General features: G+C 38.4%; 1 protein-coding gene across 13 annotated transcripts in view; it reads left to right on the plus strand.

The window, feature by feature from the left end:
- Positions 1 to 23885, plus strand: part of ank2a (ankyrin 2a, neuronal) — an 88372-nt gene that overhangs the window by 30639 nt on the left and 33848 nt on the right. For 5 of the 13 annotated variants that reach the window (XM_080302908.1, XM_080302911.1, XM_080302910.1 and 2 more), the window contains 34 exons: positions 102 to 200; positions 401 to 499; positions 635 to 733; positions 856 to 1053; positions 1614 to 1712; positions 1838 to 1936; positions 2117 to 2215; positions 2428 to 2625; positions 2716 to 2814; positions 3052 to 3150; positions 3259 to 3456; positions 3708 to 3806; positions 4131 to 4229; positions 4389 to 4487; positions 4587 to 4685; positions 4806 to 4878; positions 5268 to 5394; positions 5558 to 5633; positions 5727 to 5830; positions 6970 to 7005; positions 7491 to 7715; positions 7883 to 7981; positions 8471 to 8625; positions 8847 to 9058; positions 9156 to 9354; positions 9760 to 9856; positions 9980 to 10208; positions 10492 to 10617; positions 10729 to 10851; positions 10953 to 10985; positions 11084 to 11105; positions 23144 to 23221; positions 23439 to 23570; positions 23739 to 23879. In XM_080302908.1, the coding sequence (XP_080159034.1) occupies positions 102 to 200; positions 401 to 499; positions 635 to 733; positions 856 to 1053; positions 1614 to 1712; positions 1838 to 1936; positions 2117 to 2215; positions 2428 to 2625; positions 2716 to 2814; positions 3052 to 3150; positions 3259 to 3456; positions 3708 to 3806; positions 4131 to 4229; positions 4389 to 4487; positions 4587 to 4685; positions 4806 to 4878; positions 5268 to 5394; positions 5558 to 5633; positions 5727 to 5830; positions 6970 to 7005; positions 7491 to 7715; positions 7883 to 7981; positions 8471 to 8625; positions 8847 to 9058; positions 9156 to 9354; positions 9760 to 9856; positions 9980 to 10208; positions 10492 to 10617; positions 10729 to 10851; positions 10953 to 10985; positions 11084 to 11105; positions 23144 to 23221; positions 23439 to 23570; positions 23739 to 23879 (4069 nt within the window). Of the gene's footprint in view, positions 1 to 101; positions 201 to 400; positions 500 to 634; positions 734 to 855; positions 1054 to 1613; positions 1713 to 1837; positions 1937 to 2116; positions 2216 to 2427; positions 2626 to 2715; positions 2815 to 3051; positions 3151 to 3258; positions 3457 to 3707; positions 3807 to 4130; positions 4230 to 4388; positions 4488 to 4586; positions 4686 to 4805; positions 4879 to 5267; positions 5395 to 5557; positions 5634 to 5726; positions 5831 to 6969; positions 7006 to 7490; positions 7716 to 7882; positions 7982 to 8470; positions 8626 to 8846; positions 9059 to 9155; positions 9355 to 9759; positions 9857 to 9979; positions 10209 to 10491; positions 10618 to 10728; positions 10852 to 10952; positions 10986 to 11083; positions 11106 to 17777; positions 22450 to 23143; positions 23222 to 23438; positions 23571 to 23738; positions 23880 to 23885 lie in introns of those variants that run through there. The other 8 variants (XM_080302916.1, XM_080302917.1, XM_080302918.1 and 5 more) reach the window with 5 other exon arrangements.

Genomic DNA, 23885 nt, shown 5'->3' on the forward strand with positions numbered 1-23885 from the left:
ACTTTCATTTTACTTTTCTCCTTTTCGTGATGAGCTGTTCTGCACTCTCTAACCTCTTTTCCTTTCACTCTGTCCCTCTCTATTCTCTCCTTTCCTATCAGAGTGGTTTCACCCCTCTGCACATTGCGGCTCACTATGGTAACGTGAATGTCTCCACCCTGTTGCTGAACAGAGGAGCTGCTGTTGACTTCACAGCCAGGGTACAGCCAAATTCCTGCTGTGTGGCTGTTTTTGATTTTGATCATTACAGAAGGGCATGTTATTTACCATCGTAGTGTTCACTTCTAATAAGCCTTTATTAATACATTTACCTCTAGCCCATTAAACGTTACATTTCTTTCTGTATGTTTTACATGCTGTAGTTTTTGATGTACCTTTGTTTCTGTATCTGCCTTGTCAGAATGGAATAACACCTTTACATGTTGCCTCTAAGAGGGGCAACACCAACATGGTGGCCCTGTTATTGGACCGAGGTTCTCAGATAGATGCTAAAACAAGAGTAAGACTCAGATTTTATTAAAACCATAATGAACAATAAATAAGTGGAATCAACAACTTTCCACGTCCTCTTTCTCAAAATCTTTAAACTGGATTAATGTGTGCGTTTGCTTGTGCATATGTGATTGTTCCGAAGGATGGTTTGACGCCCCTGCACTGTGCAGCCAGGAGTGGACATGATCCTGCAGTTGAGCTTTTGCTGGAAAGAGGAGCCCCCATCCTAGCTAGAACCAAGGTTAGCATATTTGCACTAGTATATCATTTAGAATTTATACAATATGAGTACTATTGTTCCTTTTTATATGCCTTTGGTTTTTATCTCGGCTGCTATTCTTTAAATTTTTTGCCTCCATATAGAATGGACTGTCTCCACTGCACATGTCAGCCCAGGGAGACCACATAGAGTGTGTAAAACTATTGCTGCAACACAAGGCGCCTGTTGATGATGTCACACTCGACTACCTTACCGCGCTGCACGTCGCAGCTCACTGTGGCCACTACAGAGTAACTAAGCTCCTCCTGGACAAGAAGGCCAATCCCAATGCAAGAGCACTGGTAAGGGTTCAAAGAAACAATAAGAGAAGCACCAAAACTGGTATTAACAGAAATTATCATGATATTTACTGATGCACATATTAAGATAAAAAGAGTGACACTATGGATCGTGAATATCTTGCGATTTACTAGTATGCTTATTTATATATATATTTATATATTTCCATATTCTTTCATATAAAATGTTCCTGAGGAATTTCAAACTGCCAACTTGGATTGTGAAGTCAGCATTGATGGTCTGAGTTGGAAATCTGACTTGAGGGGCAGATACAGTTAAAAAATTCTGACTGGGAACACGTATATTCTGACTTTTCACCTTCAAATTAAATGCCTCTTTGGTTTGGAAATGGTCAGAATACAGTTAGTTTTAATGATATATATAAGAGTCCCAACAGTAGTAAGCATAGGGTTAATCAGATTATCAGGGGTCAGTTGACCCAAAAAGTTTAATAACTCCTGAAATATAAAATAAGGTTATAAAATTTAAATACTCCAATGCTACCTTTTTACTATAGAGACATGCATATTCCTGCTAATTTTTCTCTTACTGTCTCTACCAGAATGGTTTTACTCCTCTCCACATTGCTTGTAAGAAAAACAGAGTGAAGGTGATGGAGCTGCTGGTCAAATACGGTGCCTCCATACAGGCAATTACTGAGGTGAGATTGTTTTGGTGTGTCAGGATTTCATGTATACTTTGTTGCTAACATTGTTCTAAATTTGCATTTAATGCTTCTCCTTGTTGTTACTGCTACTGTTACTGTCTCTTTTTTCATTATTGCAGTCTGGTCTGACTCCCATGCACGTAGCTGCTTTCATGGGTCACCTCAACATCGTTTTACTTCTACTGCAGAATGGAGCTTCTCCTGATGTTCGTAACATTGTAAGTAGTAATTTCTTTTATCAGGTCAGCGATCAGCAGTCGGAAATACACATCACAAAGTAAACACACATTTCATTTGTTTCAGTGCAAACACGTGAAAAAATGTACCCCGTTCTGGTGTACTTTTTGTGTTTAGCACAGTGTCCTAAAGCTTAAAAATCTTCTGCCTTTGATTGTCAGCGCGGTGAGACAGCTCTCCATATGGCAGCACGAGCAGGACAGATGGAAGTGGTTCGCTGTTTGCTGAGAAATGGAGCGTTGGTGGATGCCATGGCCAGGGTGAGTCAGCTGTAAACATTAATCACTCTTTCCTTCTGTTTACAGTAAATTTTTATATTTCAAGCACTGGTTTGAATGCCTGATGTCACCTGTCCCAGCTCTGCCTACAACATCACCGTTCATTCTAATTTTACTGCTTTTAAATGACTGCATCATTTCCGTTTATCCTTTTCTTCTATAACATGTACTACCTCTTTTCCCCTCAACTACAGGAGGACCAGACTCCCCTGCACATTGCATCCCGTCTGGGAAAAACAGACATTGTCCAGCTACTATTACAGCACATGGCCTACCCGGATGCTGCCACCACAAATGGCTACACTCCTCTCCACATTTCAGCCAGAGAGGGGCAGGTGGAGACAGCTGCTGTGCTCCTGGAGGCTGGAGCTTCACACTCAATGGCCACCAAGGTGAACAGAGGATGAATGCACGTAGACAGATAAATAACATGTGATAAGTTAAATCAGTGGAATTTTAATTAATCCCTTTTACATCTACAGAAAGGATTCACTCCATTACATGTAGCAGCAAAATATGGAAGCCTCGACGTAGCAAAACTTCTCCTTCAGCGCAGAGCTCTTACTGATGATGCTGGCAAGGTGAGCTGAAGTTGTAGAAGCAGGTTCTGAAACAAAACCCAGCACTGAGGGTAATTGTCTTAATTTCAGAGAGAGACACATTACACTTAATCTTTGAGCATCTGATTGTTTTCTCTGAAACACAAATTATGGAATAAAACTGACTTGAAACAAAAAAAACACACACAAAAACACACACACAAAAATATCACAAAGGCTTGCAAAAAGTTTCATTAAATCAAATGCTTCTTTTCACAGAATGGCTTAACTCCACTACATGTGGCAGCTCATTATGACAACCAAGAGGTGGCGCTGCTGCTCCTGGATAAAGGTGCATCGCCTCATGCTACTGCAAAGGTTAGGCTGAGTTTTAAAGAAAAATAAAGGTCCATGAGAAGCTCACACTTGTTTGCATGTACTGTATTTCTATCACAGTGTATATCTTCTTTCGTTCCTCTGTTTTAGAATGGCTACACTCCTCTCCACATTGCAGCCAAAAAGAACCAGACAAACATTGCTTTAGCGCTACTGCAGTATGGAGCAGAGACCAATGCTTTAACGAAACAGGGAGTCAGCCCTCTGCATCTGGCAGCTCAGGAAGGACATGCAGAGATGGCCAGCCTCCTGCTGGGAAAAGGAGCCCATGTGAACACAGCGACAAAGGTCACACAGAAGCACAATCTTTATGACATTTTTATTTATTAAAATAATTTGAAGTGGAAACAAGAAACACATGCACTCTACATACAGCTGTATAAAACTCTTTAGTTCTTAAGCTGAGTGCTCTATAACAACAGTTTTGTCTAATTTGTTCCATGAAGCAATTTATTACTATGTTAATAAATTGCTTCATGGAATTAATAAAATAAAAAAGTGTGAAGGATGGTAATGTGACATTGCTTTGTGTTTTACAGAGTGGACTAACTCCTCTGCATCTTGCTGCCCAAGAGGACAAAGTCACTGTAACAGAAGTACTAGCCAAACATGATGCCAACTTGGACCAGCAAACCAAAGTACAGACATGCATGTGCATGACAAATTTAACAAGTATACGCAAAAGAAAATTGTTACTAGTAATGAAAACCTAACAGTATGCTAATCTACAAGAATTTTCCTGTGTGAATGACAGTATGTCTTGCTTACTTTCTGTTTATTCGCTTTATGTTTACATGTTAATATTTAAGTGTATCATATGGACGTGCATGTAAATACCTGCTTTTTAAAAACATAACAAAGTCTTCATATACATCATATATTCAGGAAGCATTAAGATTGAGTTTAGTGCTTGCTTACAGAAGATCAGTGTTCATCTCTCACCCTCTCCCTCCTCGCTACAGCTTGGATATACCCCTCTGATTGTCGCCTGTCATTATGGAAATGCCAAGATGGTTAACTTCCTGTTACAACAAGGAGCCAGCGTCAACTCCAAAACCAAGGTTATATTTAAATCTTAAATTTGAAGCATGCAAGCTCTATTTAACTTAAACTGCAGACACAGCATGAAGCAAAACTCAAATATAGCATCCCTTTCGTTTTAGTTTCTACTGTGACTTAACAAAATTTTGTTGTCTTCTTTTTAAACTTTTGCCCTGCAGAATGGTTACACGCCACTTCATCAAGCGGCACAACAAGGGAATACACACATAATTAATGTTTTATTACAACATGGGGCCAAGCCCAATACTACTACAGTGGTAAGACACAATAGAGTCCAAGCATTTACTTTTAACATGTGAAATATGTTGTGGAAAAAGTTCTGCTGGTACGCTATCGTATATCCTTCTCTCTGTTAGAATGGAAATACCGCTCTGTCGATTGCGAAACGTTTGGGTTACATTTCTGTGGTAGACACACTGAAAGTCGTCACTGAGGAGGTCATCACAACCACAACTGTAAGCTCATGATTGCTTTAGCCTCTGGAAATGGAGCCAGGAAATTTTTTTTAACTTAAACTATAACCTTTCTCTGTTTTGGTTGTCTGTTTTCCATGACTCTGAATGGTGTTACATTAGACGGTTACAGAGAAACACAAACTGAATGTTCCAGAGACCATGACTGAGATTCTCGATGTGTCTGATGAAGAGGGTAAGTTACTTAAATGTAGAAAACAAGAATTTAGTGTGCTGCTCATCGATATCAAGCTAATTTTTTTATAGGAAAAAACTACTCCAGTCATGAGACACAATAAGTCATGACTGAGCTTCATTAAAAAATTATACCTCATTGTTCAAAAGTTGTAAAAAAGTGTATTGTAGGTGATGTAGTTTTGGATCTGAAAAAGTGCTCGAAGGGTTGAAGAAGAGCCATTATCTGAGATGTCTGTGGAACTCATCTTTTCGATCCCCATATTACTTGCATAGTCAATGCAACATATATTACATATATATATATATATATACATGAGAGAGAGAGTGTTATTAATTTTTTCATTGGTCATAACAAGGTTTGGCATTTTTGTTGTATCTGTTTTCCAGGCGAGGACACAATGACAGGTGATGGGGGAGAGTATCTAAGAGCAGAGGACCTCCGTGAGCTGGGAGATGACTCTCTGCCAGGACATTATCTAGATGGCTTCAATTACATGAGCCACAACTTGGACAGGTCAGAAACAGCACACACATATTGTATTTGACAAACATCTAAATTTGCTCACAGCAAACCTTCCAGATCTGCTGTTAGCCAAGTTCATCATCATAAGGAATACCTAAGTAATGCAGATATATACAGAAAAGGTCTGAGAAGATTCACCTTGGTTTTTCATCAGGCCCCAACACACTCCCATTCACCAAAGTTTCCATCAAAGAGAAGTTCTCATTGAAGATCTGCTTACAAGTCACCAGGTAAGCGTAGTATCCGTAGTCTAACCTTCAATAAAGTATCTTTAGACACTCGAGGTGAGTTTAACCAGCCTGCTGATGCTTGTTGTTCTTTAGGTGTCAACACTGTCTAGAGAGCATGAAAAGGACTCATTCCGTCTGAGCTGGGGTGCTGAACATCTTGATAATGTTGTGCTGTCCTCCAGTCTGCTACATTCTGGGTATAAACACACACACAGAGAAAAACTCACACTCCTTTCTTTCAGAGAAAATCCAAATGTTGGGACTTAACCCAGTTGCATACTTAACATACACATTCCCATTATGTCTGGAAATACTGAGGGTTTTTTTTAAACCCACAATTTGTAAAATCCACAAGATGCCATAAACTTTTTGTGGACTTGCATTAAATCAGCTTAGGGTGCACACTTTATCCAAATTTCTTTAGTAAATTATCCACAACCAAAAGCAGAATTGTCTTTATTGTCACTACACTCAGGTACAGTTTCATTTTGCATGGCGTCTCTTATAGAAATAAATACATTAAGCCCATCTTTGGAAATTCTACCAACCTGTTTATGGTAGCAGTGCCCTCTAAAGGCACATTGACTTCAAAGTAAAATCAATTTTTTTTTACACTTGTAGCATTTTAATTTCAGAGTGAGCTTGGACATTAGAATCCAGACTAAAGGCTCCATCTTTATACACAAAGGTGTACATCTTGGATAAACAGGCTATGTGGGCATTTCTAACTGGATCTTCTCATTTGCATTTTGCTTTGTGTACAGTATGTGCAGCAGCATGTCAAAGGATCAGCTGATATTGATTTTTTTTTTTAATGATTTACTTATACTCAAAGCATTATTCTGCCATTGTTGTGTATTTTCTGGTTCTATTTTAGTTTACTTGCTGATAAAGTCACCAAAGTTTAAGACACAAAATGGCATCTCGGTGCTTTGCAAGCCTTTATTTCAGTAAATCTTTCTCCTGTTTGCAGCTGTCCTTCAGCTTATATACCTCCTGCAACAAATTACTGACTGTTCTGCTGCTTGTGCTGGCTAATGCACTACTTCAAGGGTTATCATTATATTCTGAAATAGATATTCCATCTTTTACATGCCCTTATTTTTTTCTGGTGTACTTTTGGTGTATTTTTCATACTTTCTCATGTGTCTTTTCTACTCCTTTTATTTTTCCTGCTGTGTAATTATCTGTCTGGTCAGGTTTTCTCACTTTTACTCATTCTTTTTTCTCTCTTTCTCTTTTATTTATTTTGTTGTTGCTTCGATGTGCATTCTCTTATCTTCTCTGTGTTTGTGACTCTGTGTGTGTGTGTGTTGTTTTTGTATTCTGCTTCTAGCCGTTCCTCACCATGCCTAGACCATGACAACAGCAGGTGAAGTCTTTATTTTGTCTATTTTCTTATCTCCTTTGTGCCTTTACTTCTTTTTCTTTGTCACTTTTGAATGATTTTCTCATTTCCATCCTGTTTCTCTGCTTTATTTCATAATGAATGCCCTTACATTACCTGAAATAACCTGAAATAACCAGATTTTTTTTTTATCCTTAGTGCAGCTCTAGCTGGCTTTGCCCTGTTTTTAATGCAATTTAATTATATCAGTTCATAATACAACCTGTGTCCTGACCAGAATCTTGCAAGTTAAAAAATTAAAGCAGAATAAAACCGAAAAAGTGTTTCTCCAGGATAAAGTGATATTTATTGAGACCTATTTGTTATTAATGTCTCTTCTCAGGTTACAAAAATAGCCTTTTCTTTTACCTTTACTTGATTCAGTTGCCTTGTGAGCATGGAGATTTTGCATCTTTATTTGTTTGAATGTCTAGAAACCAATTCATCCATTTCTGGTGCCTTTTCTTTAGCTTCCTGGTCAGCTTTATGGTAGATGCCAGAGGTGGAGCTATGCGTGGTTGCCGTCACAATGGTTTGCGAATTATTGTCCCACCAAGAAAGTGCTCTGCCCCGACACGGGTGACTTGCAGGCTGGTGAAGAGGCATCGTCTGGCCTCTATGCCACCTATGGTAGAGGGTGAAGGGCTGGCTGGTCGCATTATAGAAGTGGGACCCACTGGAGCCCAGTTCTTGGGGTAAATTTGGTTGAGTGTGCGTGTGTTTGTGTGTGTCTGCGCGCATCTACTAACAGTTTGTGTACTTGCTGGTGGCTTTGTACTATCTGGTATAAGTGTGTTTCAGTAGTTGTGTGGTGTGTTCATACTTTCTTCTTCACTCCCCCTCTGTGCTGCGTATGGATCAGTAAGCTCCACCTACCTACAGCTCCACCCCCTCTGAATGAGGGTGAGAGCTTGGTCAGTCGCATCCTGCAGCTGGGTCCTCCAGGAACCAAGTTCCTCGGGTAGGACCATGTGAGGGTGATACCCAACCACCCTCAAATCCTGGTTACACGCCCACCCGTGTTTTTCCCTTGTCCTAAAATTTGAATTTTTTTTTTAGTTTTTCATGATATATATATATTAATTTTTATAATTTATTTTTGTGGTGCTTCTTTTCTTTCTTTGAAGAGAAGGACAGCTTTACCACCTGACCTGTTACCTTAACCTGTTGAGTTTTCTTCATGCTTCCCACAAGCACCTATCTCCCCAATCATGTTTCTAGTTGGATTCTGGTCCTGATGTGAAATAGATGTTTATTTATTTTTATGTTCATAGTTTGTGTTTTGAAATTAATTTTAACTGAGTTTTTATTGTTTTCTTTCTTCGTAAATTCATTCACATGTCAACCTAAACACTATGCTATCATTGATTTTTCTCTGGAGTTAGCGCTGAAAAGCATTAATTAGCATTAGTCCAATTTGTATTTGCTTTTACCTTGTCACACCTTTTAGGCCTGTGATTGTAGAGATCCCCCATTTTGCTGCTCTGCGGGGAACAGAGCGGGAGCTAGTGATCTTAAGGAGTGAAACAGGAGAGAGCTGGAAGGAACACCACTGTGACTTCACTGAAGAGGAACTGAACCAGATACTTAATGGCATGGATGAAAGTAAGGGATCTGAAGTGGCCTGTGATGTATAACTGTGATCGATAGGTTGATATCTCAAAGCATTTTATGTAAAACAATACATGAATGCCATAAAACAAGCAACACTAGAGCAGGAGAGAGTTGTCTTATAGATTTTAAAATGCTAGTATAATAATGTGAAGCACAGTACGTAAATAATAAAGGGAAAAAACAAAGCACTGACTTTATGCTTTCTTTCACAGAACTTGATTCCCCTGAGGAACTTGAAAAGAAAAGAATATGTCGCATCATCACCAGAGACTTCCCACAGTATTTTGCTGTTGTGTCAAGGATAAAGCAGGACAGTCATTTGATTGGTCCAGAGGGCGGGGTCCTCAGTAGTACTCTCGTGCCCCAGGTCCAGGCTGTATTCCCTGAAGGAGCCCTTACTAAGAAGATTAGAGTTGGGCTTCAGGTGTGTACATTCCTTGACTGGTATACCAACAGAATATCCAAATTATGGCTATGAAGAAAAAAAATATGAATACATATTACCACATATCTTGCCCCAGGCTCAGCCTATTGATGTTGACATGGTGAGAAAGATTCTTGGTAATAAAGCAACGTTCAGCCCAATTGTCACATTGGAGCCAAGGAGAAGAAAGTTCCACAAACCCATCACAATGACAATCCCAATTCCCAAGACCTCCAATAGTGACACCACATTCAGTGGGGAGACCCCGACTTTACGTTTGCTTTGTAGTATTACAGGTAAGTATCTATAAATAAAACCCTTTGTTTTAGAAAGAAAACATCTTGGATGGCTTTCAGGCACATCTCATTGGATGACATATTGAAATGCTCCCGTGAACATCCTAATTTATTGTTCATGTTGTATTTGTTGCTTGTGCAATTGCTGTTTTTTTTTCATAATTTTATTAAGATTTCTATGTTTAAAATCTTAATATAAAGCTCTTTAGTCAATCTTTGATATTTTTCTTTGTGTGCTATTAAAAGAAATGACCTGATTTAATGGACGTAATTTATCAGAACTTCGTGGTGGTGGATGTATCTTATCTTAAGTCCAATAAAAAGACAAATGCTGTGTGAAGATTAAAAAATATTGCGTGAACTGTTTTCAGAGGTTGAGTAACAAATCATCGGTTTACCTTTCAGGTGGTACCACTCCTGCACAATGGGAGGACATCACCGGCTCCACGCCTCTCACTTTTGTTAACCAATGTGTTTCCTTCACCACGAATGTGTCAGCAAGGTAAATCCTTTATTTGTTGGTAAATGACGATGCACAGTTGCAGTCTTACGATTGAAGGTTATAAACGTTTATGCTTAAATTTTTACCTGTTGATACTTACCTAAAAGTGTCGTTCATTTGTAGATTCTGGCTGATAGACTGCAGACAGATCCAGGAGTCTGTTGGTTTTGGCACTCAGGTCTACAGAGAAATCATCTGTGTCCCATACATGGCTAAGTTTGTCATTTTTGCTAAGACACTTGACCCCATTGAGGCTCGCCTACGGTGTTTTTGCATGACAGATGACAAGATGGACAAAACCTTGGAACAGCAAGAAAACTTCACTGAAGTCGCCCGCAGCCGAGATGTTGAGGTGCAGTGTAATACTGGGGAATAAATAAGGCAAATCAAATCAAATTGTGTGCACAGGTTTATCTAACGAGGGTTAAACAGTAATTGAGAAAAGTAGGTCGATGTCAATTAATGATGGTTAAGTGGGTATTTAAAGATTTTAAATCAGACGCAGGTTATTACTGACTGATTCTTATTAATATTGGTTCTTTTTCATTTCTGGAAAGAAATTGAATAATATTGTCCAAGAATTTTTGTTTCTTTTGAGCCATGGAAACATTTAGATTTGTCATATCCTGATACAGGTACTAGAGGGGAAACCTATATTTGCTGACTGCTTTGGAAACCTGGTGCCTCTTACCAAGAGTGGGCAGCACCATGTGTTCAGTTTCTATGCCTTCAAAGAGAACAGACTGGCCCTCTTTATTAAAGTATGACTTTAAATCTATTAAAATATATAAAATGTTTACTTTTTTACTCAGAAATTCACAAATCTAAATATATGCAAGTCAGAGACATATTTTTTCCCCAAATATGAGCAGATTCGAGACACAGCACAGGAGCCATGTGGTCGATTGTCTTTTACCAAGGAACCGCGCACGTACCGTAGTCTTAATCTCAATGCAATCTGCAACCTAAACATCACCCTTCCATCATACTCAAAGGTCAGCTTTTAAATATTTTATCATGTATGCTAGGTGATTTTAACTTTAACTTTGAAACTGCCGCATTGCTGATTTCTCCTCATTTTTATTCTTTTATTTAGGAGTCTGATTCAGACCAAGATGGAGATGATGAGGTAAATAAAGTTTGTTTGATTTCAGTCTATAGCAAAAAACCTAGATGGTATAATTAGGTTGCAGCTTACTGTGATTTGACTTCTTTTTTTTTTTTCAGAGTGAGAAGAGTGACAAGAAATGTAAGTTGTTATTTTAGTATTTGTGCTCTATTAGAAGTTAGTTTTCTTATATATATTGTCACAATAGACCAAGTATCTAAAATGCATGATAGAAATTCATGTATTGAGACATTGTAAAAACTATTTTCAATAGTAATGGGCCTGTATATTATATGATAGTTATGCATTTATGCATCACAAGATTAACTTGAGATTGCTGGTCATAAATATTTTGAAGTATTAAGTTAAAAGATTTGCCTGTTATATATACTAACTACTAATTACTACTACTAACATTGTATGCAGTTACATGTTTGTAACTGGATTAAATGCTATGGCTGCTATACTTTATGTTCTCACTCCAAACTCCACTGACTTTCCTATCATTTCAATTTTCCACTATATTTGTTTTTATTAATTTCATACAAAGGTCAAAATAGTATTTTTTATATATATCTTCTCAAAATTGTTTGATTCTCTAGATATTTGTACTTGACATTAATCTTAACTTACAGATAATTATGTTTTATGATAATAACATTTATTATGTAACAAGTATTTTTTTGACATAATATTTTCTCATGTTAAACCTCAGCAGTTGTACGAGTTGCGTGTAAAAATTGTTATTCACAGAAAAACAAACAATATCATGTTGTTTGTGCTTGATTACTAGCCAATTTATTATTACATAATTCATGTTCTATGATTTTCTTTAGCCACTGCTTTCTCCTTTGTTGTTTTATTTCTTTAAATTATTATTATTTTTTTGTACTAAGTTACTTTCATTCACTCATTCACACAAATTTTAAATTTGGTTTACACTGTTTTACCTCACTATTTTTATTTTCTATATATGCTATCATGTCACAAAACTATAGGATTCTAGCAGTAACAACTTGTAAGCTATAATATTTAATAATAGTGAACACATCAAATAGAGTGTAAATGCTAAATATAACAGTATTTTATACTAACTAACAGTTCTATATATTGTGTTGCTTACAGTTAGTAGGTATTGAAAAGAGACTAAAACAGTCAAGTAACAGTGATTCTCTTACTTTGCTTACCTCATATTTTCACTCACTCAAATACCTTATAATTTTTTTAATTCAAAGTTTATTATTTAAAAAAATGTTTATTTGTTGGCAAACATGACTATAATAGCAACAATCTTGAGAAGTTTTGTTTGTCTGTTTTCAGTCCTTCTTGTACCTTTGTTCCATATGTAGGTTTATCTGTTTCATCTTGTTTTTGGTATATCTTGCAATTCATTTTTAATGCATAGTCAAACAATTTAGATTATTATGGTACTTATTTACATTCTATTCATTTTGTTACACCTCTTGGCTTTGCTTATGCTGTTGCTGCTCTACCGCTCTTCAAGTGTCTGGGAACTACTTTGTCTTCTTTGGTCTTCTTTTTGAGACTTCCTTATTCTCTGCCTTGTCATCTTCTAACTCTGTGAACTGAAGATGGATTTTTGATGGCATTATCTTGATGACAATTTTCTGATGTCTCTCTCCCCCACTTCATTTGTCCCTTATGTTCTGTACCCTTTTTGGTTCTGAAATATTTTTCACTGAAGACGATGAATCTGAATCAACGGAGACATTCTCCTTAAGAACTAATCAACCTCTTGACCCTGCAACCCTTGCGAGCCCAGATCTCCTGTCAGACACACAAGATGTCAGAATGTCTGCTATCTTTACTCCAGATATCTATGAAGAAAGAGCTGAAACTAATAAATCGGAAGAAAGAGAATCTGTGGCCACTGTAGAACAGTTCAAAGACAGAGTAGAAAAGGCTGGTGAAATTAACGATCGGACGAATGTTAGTAAACTGAGAGGACAACAAATTGATGATATCAAAGATAAATTTTCACTCTATGGGGCCAATACCCTTGAAGAGCCAGTCATAAAGAACATTGAGAAACAAAGTTTAAGTAGATCTTACACAGATGTTAGAGACATCACATTGTTCTCCCCCCCTACCACACAGACAGAAAAATGCCTTGGCCAGAAATCTGCTAGGACATGTGGTTCTCAAGAAGATCTTGTCCAAGATGGATTTGAACAGGTCATTGAGAAGCATGCAAACAAAAAACACCCCCCAGATATCAAGAAACCTATTCGGAAAAAACTTAGAGACAGATCGCGTTCTGGATGTAGCAGTTCTGAGGGAGAGTTGGAAAGGATGAGCTCTGAGGAGTCTTTAGATGGTGATACTATTCTTAAAGAGAGTAGCCTTTTATCCACCCAAGTTGTCGAGCCACCAGCTTCTCCTTTGGTGGTTGAGACACCTATAGGATCAATAAAGGACAGGGTAAAAGCTTTACAGAACAAAGTTGAAGAGGAAGAAGTGCAAAAAGATACTAAAGTCTTTACATACGATGGAAAATCTTCTATTACCGCAAAGAAAATGGAGGAAGCTATGCCAGAACTTCCCAGAGTTCCTAAGTCACCTAGATCTCAGACAGAAAGATTAGAGGAAACTATGTCAGTGAAGGACCTTATGAAAGCTTTCCAAACTGGGGAAGACCCGTCAAAAAGTAAATCTGGGCTTTTTGAACACCAATCCTTGCAGTCTTCTTGTATTTCCACATGGATTTCTGAATCACCAGGTTCGGAAACAGTGCATGATATAGAACAAAGACCTACACAGGAGCCAAAATCACAAATCCAAACTCAAAGGCCCACGATTTTCCATCAACAGAGTAGTGTCAAGAAAGGTGATCAAACAGACATCAAGGATGAACCAGCAAACCTAATCAGCTGTAAAGAATCCCAGTTCACTTCAGACAGTGTTTATATTGAAAAGATGGTTACATTTAGTGATACTGTTCAACGAGATGATGAAAGTGTTAGCCCATTGCGAGAAGTATCAAACTTGTCAGAGAAGGAGGGAATCTCTGTGAAACATCTGATAAAAACATTCCAGACTGGGCAAGAAGATCAAAAAAGTAAAGTGGGACCTCATTCAACACTGATATTAGATTCTAATGATTCTGAAGAGAGAGAGACAACTGAACAAAGTCCTACACAGGAGCCAGAATCACAAAGCCAATCTCAGAGACCCACGGTTTTCCATTCAAAGAGTGACGCTGATGTACACGGCATCATAAAGACAGACACAGATGATCAATCACAAAGTTTAATCAAAACGGAACCACAGTTAATTTCAGACATTTCCCTGTTGAGAAAGACAGTTACGTTTGCTGACACAGTTCAGTATGATGCTGTTAGCCCACAGCAAGATGTGCAAGAGTTTTCAGAAAAGCAAAATGTGTCTGTTAAGGAGCTGATGAAAACATTCCAGTCTGTAAAAGACCCCTCAAAAACTAAAGTGGAACTTTTTGAACACAAACCTGTGGCTTCCTCTATTTCAACATTAATATCCCATTCAGGAGATTCTGCAGAGATACAGAGTACTGAACAAAGTCCTACAAAACAGATAAATACTCAAATCCAAAGTCAGAACCTCACAAATGTACATCAACAGAGTGATGCCAAGCAATATGACCAGGCAGAATTGGTTGATCAACCAGTAACCTTAATCAAAAAGGAATCACAGATAATTTCAGATATTCCTTATGGAAAGTCACTAATATTTGTAGATACACTTCAGGGTGATCAATTGTGTCTTAATAAGGGGCCAAAGATGTTACATAAAGATGCCATGTCTGTGAAGGAGCTGAGGAAAACATTTGAGTCTCAGAAAGACCCTTTGAAGAGTAAAGTTGGAGCACTAGAGTCAGAGTCAGGCATTAAGTGGAGTGAACACAGTCCCAGAAATGAGCCAAAATTGCAAACCCAAATGCAGAATATCACAACTTTCCAACCGCAGAGAGATATGAAGGATTTAGAGGCCCAAACTGGCCCTCTACAGAATCCTGAGAGTTCACAACAAATGTTAGATATTTCTTATTTTGGAGAAACAGTAAAAAATCCTTATGGAATTCAGTTAGATGACGGAAGGGTTAGCTCTTGGAGTGATGATTCAGAGTTATCAAGAAGGATAATGCAACTCGAAGAACCGGCTATTAGAAAGAGTATATCTGATGATTCACAGATTAGCCCTGATCGCAGACCTTCTGAGGACTTTAGTGCAGACATAAAAGCTGAGCTGGAGGAATGTCCAAAGTACCAGCAGTTCAAGCAAACAGCTTCAGATGTCAGACATCAACTTGAGACACCTGAAGAGGAGAGCTTTGCTCAGGATTCTGATACTTATTTTGAGGAAGACATAAGTCCCAAGTATCTTGAGAGTCACAAACATAAAGGCATTGATAAATCCTCAGAGACTAGTGTTATTACAACATATCACTCCAGCACTGGTGAGAGAGACAGTTCTGAAGGACTCATGTCAGGACTGAGCAATGAAATCCATTCGTACTCTACTAAAGAAGATGGAATGTACATTATACCATCAGAGGAAGATCAAATCCAAGTAGAGATAAAAACATCTAGTCAGGCTGATGTAATTAGAGAGAAAGAACTCATGCCAACTTCAGTAACTGAGACTTCACTCCAGGAGGTTTGCATTGACAAAAAGGTACATCAGCAATCATATGAGCAATCTGCAAAACCAAAAGAGATGGCAGGGATGCTATCCCTGCTGAACAGTGACCTGGATCAGTACCTCAAGGACAAGCCAGTGAAAAGTGAGCATGCAGAGGAGGTTGTTGTTCAGGAAAACTTTGAACAAGTTATTCACACCAAAATACATCATTCTTCTAGTGCTGATATGAAGGATGATATTAATGATGAAGAGACACAGATTGATGTGGCTAAAGTAAAAGAACTAACACCATGTTCTATATCAGAGACTCCATTTCAAGAAACTTGCATTCAGAAAAGCTTAAGCCTACAACAGTCTTCAACGGAAAAGCAATCTACATCTGAGAAAAATATGTCTGGCATGTTGTCACTTCTCAATAATGACTTAAATCAACATCTTCAGGAAAGGCCAATGGCAGTACAATCTGAACCAGAAGAAGATCTAGTCCATGAAAGTTATGAAGAAACTGTATTGTCAAGTAATGATTTACAGGACAAACTAGGTGGTGAGGAAAATGAAGTCCTGCAGACTAATATAATTACAGAGAAAGGACTCACACCAACTCCTGTGAGCGAGACTCCATTTCAAGAAAATTGCACTGAGAGAAACTTAAAACAACAAGAATCTGCAAGTGAAAAGAATATGTCAGGCCTGATATCACTTCTTAGCAGTGACCTAGTTCAACATCTCAAAGAAAAGCCAGTGACAATACAATCCCAACCACAAGAAGAGCTAGTCCATGAGAGGTTCCAACAAGTCATATTGACACGTGATGATTCGGAGGGCAAAATAAAGGGAGAGCCAAATGAAGAGCTTCAGACAGATGTAATTGGAGACAGAGAAATACCAAGTTCAGTGTTGGAAACTCCATTCCAAGAAGTTTGCATAGAGACAAAGGCACACCACCAGCCATCTGCATCTGAGAAAAATATGTCTGGCATGTTGTCACTTCTTAGCAGTGACTTATATCAACATCTTGAGGAAAAGTCTGTGGTAGTGCAATCTGAACCAGAAGAGGATGTAGTCCATGAGAGATGTGAACAAACTATAGTGAAAAGCAATGATTTACAGGTCAAAATAGGGGAAGAAACAAATGAAGAGCTGCTGACTGATTTAATTAGAAAGGAAAAATTCACAGCAACTTTGGTAAGTGACACTCCATTCCAGGAGGTTTGCACAGAGAGAAAGGCACACCACCAGCAATCTACGTCTGAGAAAAATATGTCTGGCATGTTGTCACTTCTGAGTCATGACTTAGATCAACACCTGAAGGAAAAGCCAATGGCAATGCAGTCTGAACCAGGAGGAGATCTAGTCTGTGAGAGATGGGAACAAATTATAATAAAAAGTAATGATTTACAGGTCAAAATAGGGGAGGAGCCAACTGAAGACCCACAGACTGATGAAATTAGAAAGAAAGAGCTCATGCCAACTTCAGTAACTGAGACTCCATTCCAGGAGGTTTGCATTGACAAAAGGGCACATCAACAATCATATGAGCAATCCGTAAAACCAAAAGAGATGGCAGGCATGCTATCCCTGCTGAACAGTGACCTGGATCAGTACCTCAAGGACAAGCCAGTGAAAAGTGAGCATGCAGAGGAGGTTGTTGTTCAGGAAAACTTTGAACAAGTTATTCACACCAAAATACATCAGTCTTCTAGTGCTGATATGGAGGATGAGATGAATGCACAGACAGATGAACAGACACCGATTAATGTGGCTGAAGTAAAAGAACTAACACCATGTTCTATATCAGAGACTCCATTTCAAGAAACTTGCATTCAGAGAAACTTAAACCAACAACAGTTTACAACTGAGAAGAATATGTCAGGTATGGTATCACTTCTTAGCAGTGACCTAGTTCAACATCTCAACGAAAAGTCAGTGACAATACAATCCCAGCCACAGGAAGAGCTAGTCCATGAGAGGTTCCAACAAGTCATATTGACAAGTGATATTTCAATAGACATGATAAGGGGAGAACCAAGTGAAGACCTTCAGACAGATGTAAGTGGAGGCAGAGAACTAACACCAAGTTCAATGGTGGAAACTTCAATCCAAGAAATTTACATAGAGAGAAAGTCACAGCACCAGCCATCTGCATCTGAGAAAAATATGTCTGGCATGCTATCACTTCTGAGTCATGACTTAGATCAACATCTTGAGGAAAAGTCTGTGGCAATGCAATCTGAACCAGAAGAACATCTAGTCCACGAGAGATGTGAACAAATTATATTGTCCAGTAATGATTTACAGGACAAAATAGACGGTGAGGCAAATAAAAACCTGCACACTGATGTAATTAGAGAGAAAGAAATCATGCCAACTTTGGCAAGTGAGACTCCATTCCAGGAAGTTTGCCTTGAAAAAAAGGTACAATATCAACAATCATACGATCCATCTACAGAACCAAAGGAGATGTCAGGCATGCTATCCCTGCTGAACAGTGACTTGGATCAGTACCTCAAGGACAAGCCAGTGAAAAGTGAGCCTACAGAGGAGGTTGTTGTTCAGGAGAATTTTCAGCAAGTTATTCAAACCAAAATACATCAGTCTTCGAGTGCTGATATGGAGGATGAGATAGGTGCACAGATGCATGACCAGACACAGATTGATGTGGCTGAAGTAAAAGAACTAACACCATGTTCTATATCAGAGACTCCATTTCAAGAAACATGCATTGAGAGAAATTTAGAACAACCAAAGTCTACTACTGAGAAGAATATGTCAGGTATGGTATCACTTCTTAGCAGTGACCTAGTTCAGCATCTCAACGAAAAGTCAGTGACAATACAATCCCAGCCACAGGAAGAGCTAGTCCATGAGAGGTTTCAACAAGTCATATTGACACGTGATAATTTGGGGGGCAAAATAGAGGGAGAATCAAAGGAAGAGCTTCAGACAGATGTAATTGGAAACAGAGAATCAGCTTTGGAAACTCCATTCCAAGAAGTTTGCATAGAGACAAATGTGCATCACCAGCAATCTACATCTGAAAAAAATATGTCTGGCATGTTGTCACTTCTTAGTCATGACTTAGATCAGCATCTTCAGGAAAAGTCTGTGGTAGTGCAATCTGAACCAGAAGAGGTTGTAGTCCATGAGAGATGTGAACAAACTACTGTGAAAAATAATGATTTACAGGTCAAAATAGCAGAAGAGGCAAATGAAGAGCTTCAGACAAATGTAATTGGAGACAGAGAATCAGTGTTGGAAACTCCATTCCAAGAAGTTTGCATAGAGACAAAGGCATACCACCAGCAATCTACATCTGAAAAAAATATGTCTGGCATGTTGTCACTTCTTAGCAGTGACTTAGATCAACATCTTGAGGAAAAGTCTGTGGTAGTGCAATCTGAACCAGAAGAGGATGTAGTCCATGAGAGATGTGAACAAACTACTGTGAAAAATAATGATTTAGAGGTCAAAATAGCAGAAGAGGCAAACAAAGAGCTTCAGACAAATGTAATTGGAGACAGAGAATCAGTGTTGGAAACTCCATTCCAAGAAGTTTGCATAGAGACAAAGGCACACCACCAGCAATCTACATCTGAAAAAAATATGTCTGGCATGTTGTCACTTCTTAGCAGTGACTTAGATCAACATCTTGAGGAAAAGTCTGTGGTAGTGCAATCTGAACCAGAAGAGGTTGTAGTCCATGAGAGATGTGAACAAACTACTGTGAAAAATAATGATTTACAGGTCAAAATAGCAGAAGAGGCAAATGAAGAGCTTCAGACAAATGTAATTGGAGACAGAGAATCAGTGTTGGAAACTCCATTCCAAGAAGTTTGCATAGAGACAAAGGCACACCACCAGCAATCTACATCTGAAAAAAATATGTCTGGCATGTTGTCACTTCTTAGCAGTGACTTAGATCAACATCTTGAGGAAAAGTCTGTGGTAGTGCAATCTGAACCAGAAGAGGATGTAGTCCATGAGAGATGTGAACAAACTACCATAAAAAGTAATGATTTACAGGTCAAAATATCAGAAGAAGAAATCGAAGAGCTGCAGACTGATGTAATGGTAGGCAGAGAAATACTAAGTTCAGTGGTAGAAACTCCATTCCAAGAAATTTGCATAGAGAGAAAGGCACACCACCAGCCATCTACAACTGGGAAAAATATGTCTGGCATGCTATCAGTTCTTAGTCATGACTTAGATCAGCATCTTCAGGAAAAGTCAGCAGTAGTGCAATCTGAACCAGAAGAGGAACTAGTCCATGAGAGCTACAAGCAAGTTATAGCAATAAAGGATTTCAAACAAGAAACTCATGCCTTATCTCCTGAACATAAAATGATGTCACCAGGAGATACAATTTTTGACAGCCTGGATATCACTAAAAAACAACCTTTAGAAAGTGGTTGGCACACATGTTCTAAAGAAGATGAAGGCCTGAAGAGTTTTTCATCTGAGGAAATTAAAACGGAATGGATGGTGGATGCACATGACTATAAAAGTGACCATGAAGATGTTAGTGTTGCTGTCTCTGATTCTGTTCTTTTTCAAGTACCAAGTAGTTTTAACACACTACAGCGACCGGCTGATTTAGAAAATCTAAACACTGTTGTATTTGATGACCCAGCTAATGAGTCATGTCATCGAGATTCACTAGAAGCTAGCCCTCTTGTGGAGGATAAATCGTCACAGAAATCCCCTGATTCAATTGAACCAAGCCCTACCAAAGAATCTCCTTGTCCAGACTCTCTTGAGGGAAGTCCTACTCAGTCAAACAATGCAGATGTTAAGATCCCAGCAAAGACTGCTGTATATGAAGATTATGCTTCCCAGCTCAGAGCATGTTTTGCTTATGAGAAAAATATTTACTCAGATGAATGTGAGCATGTTGAGCATGATAACAATCTTGAGACAACTGAAATACACAGTGAAAATAAAGAAGACAAATATTCTGAATCCACAAAGAGAGTAGCTCATGGTGAGAGTCTTCACATGTTTGTAAGGCAAGGCTGTTTTGACACAGAAGAAAGGGCGGTTGATGGCACCAATAAACAGTTAACACCAGAAGAGGAGATGTTTAAAATGGCTGCAAAGATCAAAACATTTGAGGAGATGGAACAGGAGTCTAAACTGCGGATAGAAAAATCTTTTGATGCTATTGTACTATCAGAAACAAATGGTCATGAAAATGGTGAGGTTGATCTTAAATCTGGCCCGGTTTCACAGTCTGTCCCACAAGATGCAATAGAGAAAATAACAGAGAAATGTGTGACAGAAAGCATTCACAGACAAAAGGAGGCACTGAATATTACTTTTAATAAGAAGGAAGAAACTCAGTCAGATCCTAAAAGTACTCACTCAGTTGACAGTTCACTGTGTTTAACTGCAACTCCAGATGAACCTGAACAAGAATGTGAGTACTCTGTGCCACACAAAGATAAAGACACTATTGGAGGTGCAGTCACTGACATTCCTTTTTCTGGCTCAGATGAACATCATTTAAATGATGACAAAGAAGTTGGATCACCATTTACAATCGGTTCAGCTTCAGTCAGCCAACCTCAGACTACGGTGTGTACTAAAGAAGGAGAATTTGTTGTAGAGTGTGAGGGTCTTTGCATTTCAGAGGACAGAAAAACACCAGATAAAACACCAGGTGATGAAAAAACCCCTGATCCATTTCAGTTTCAAGAGGGAAAGCTATTTGAAATGACCAGAGGTGGAGCTATTGACATGACAAGAAGCCTCGATGAAGAAAGGGAAGCATATGCATTTTTTCATATTGGGAAACATCCAGTTGATGAAGTTGTCCCAGAAGAGACTGAACACTCTCAATCAAAGTCTTTAACTTTACAGATGAATGATTATGTCTCAGATGTAACCCATCAAGAAACCCCAAATTCATATTTGACTCAGGGTACCAGTGACAAAGCATCTAGTCCCAATTCTGAAACTGTCATCGTAGCTACAAGTGGAAAATCACAACTTGAGAAGCCACTTACTAAAGTTCAATGTGCCAGCTCTAGCTCTGCTTTAGACAATAAAAGCCTTGAAAGTCTCGGTCTAAGCTATCTAGACTCTACCATAGCCGATCTTCAATCAGACATATCCACAGTCGCTCATTCATTCTACTCAGACCAGAGCCATGATTTCTCAGATGATGATGATGATGATGATGATGATGACGTTGAGGAGGAAGAAGACCAGTGCTCAGTCATAGAGATGGCCTTTTCATCTGGTCAGCCTAGCATGCCAGCATATAATCAGGACTCACCCACACCTTTGACAAAACCAGCCACGGCAGTTAAGGGAGATGGTCATTATAAAAAAGCCAAGAAAGACACACAGATATCTCAAGTTCATGGAGAAGAAAAAAGTTCCACCTTGGCCCGTAGGACTAGATCTGAGGCTAGTGACATAAATAAATCCTCTGTAAAAGACAGCAGGAGTTATTCTGATGGTAGTCAGCCCACTAATACAACTGACCTTTCCCCTTCCAAACTTACTGTAATGACACAAGAAAAAGCTTTACCTCATATGATCTCGACATGCTCTTCTCCAAGGAAAGACAGCCAACTGTCCATGACTATAGAAACATCTGTAAGGCCTTCTTTGGATACCGATGATATAAGTAGCGCTAGTCACAAGAGCCCAGATTCTGTTATCTTCACATATGACATTCCTGCTTCGCATAGTTCAGGTTCTGATGGCAGTAGAGTAGAGCCAACAGAGCATTTGTCTTGTGAGACAGTGGATGTATTTGAATCCAGGCCTGCCTGGAATGAAACAGTGGAAACTCAGATGCAGAGAGTCATCGATGACCAAACTTCAGAATGTACGGCAGGTATGGCCAGACTCAAAGTGGGTTTTTACATTCTTATCTCTTCCTCTCAGCTGCAAGAGCCTTTTCCCTCCTCCTAAGAACAATATCAACATTACTCATTTTGCATTGCTTTCATATGTTGTGACTTGTCTGGTCCCACCTTGCACAGCTTAGTGTATTTTGTATGTGAGTATGTGTGCCCCTATGTGTATATTTTTGTGTTGTGCATGTAAGTTACTTTCCCATCTGTGTTTGTGAATATGCAGTCTCAAGATTGAATGGCCATGTTGGCTAAAGAAATAGTCTAAGTAGTTTCAATGAAGACTTATTGATTATAGATGAATGAATGATTATTATATGAGAGTATTGTCTGTACTAATAATCCAGCTTTACTATTATCAAAATAAGGAAAAGCAGATCTATAACATTACTTACACTAATGACTGAAAAGCATGATGTGCTGACCGTGACTAGTCATTTGTAAGAAAACATTAATTCGTATCAAATTTCAGCCTTTATGTTATCATCTATGTCATTATTACAGATCTACATTTATTTTACAGCCTATAGCATAGAATCCTCGTGAAATATTATTTTACACGTACACATTCACATAACATATACTTGCAATATGTAAAATAAAATTTTACTCGGTATATTTTCACTTCAGGAGTTGTTAACATTTAATGTTTGGCTATGTTGGCATTTTTTTTAGTCGATTGGCAGGAAGATGCTGACAGGAAAGAGGAGACATTAGCTATCATTTCAGATCTTCTTGGCTTCAGCTGGACTGGTAAGCTGTCAAATTATGCAATTAATTTTAAGTTTTATATTTTAAATTTTAAATACGCAATGTACTTTAGGAAGAGGCTGTATTTTAGGTAGAGGCTGTATTTACTGCATTTTTCAAATGTTATTTTAACTTTAACTCAACTATTCATCATCAGGAACAGATGATATTATACATAATTCAACCCTTTTGTTATTTGATTTGTTCTCCACCTCTCAAGAACTTGCAAGAGAACTGGAATTCAGTGAAGATGATATTCAGCTAGTGAGAACAGAGAATCCTAATTCCCTGCAAGAGCAGAGCCATGCTTTACTGCAGCGCTGGGTTGAACGTGAGGGAAAACACGCCACAGGTCCATAACATTTTGTCCTGCCAGATATGCCTTTATGAAATTATTTGTGCATTTGGTAGACCCATATTCAAATCGCTGATTGAATACAAATGTTTTATTTTCAGTTTTTACGTAATAGAAATGAATGTCTTCTAGTCATCTATTAATAAATTATTGATTCTTCCACAGAGGACTGTCTGATTAAGAGGCTGACTAAGATCAACCGCATGGACATTGTTCATCTTATTGAAACCCAGATGAACAAGTCAGTTCAAGAGCAAACATCTAGAACTTATGCAGAGATAGAGAAGACACTGGATCACAGTGAAGGTAGTT

The sequence above is a fragment of the Astatotilapia calliptera genome, chromosome 6 (assembly GCF_964374335.1).
Source record: "Astatotilapia calliptera chromosome 6, fAstCal68.1, whole genome shotgun sequence".
Lineage (NCBI taxonomy): Eukaryota > Metazoa > Chordata > Actinopteri > Cichliformes > Cichlidae > Astatotilapia > Astatotilapia calliptera.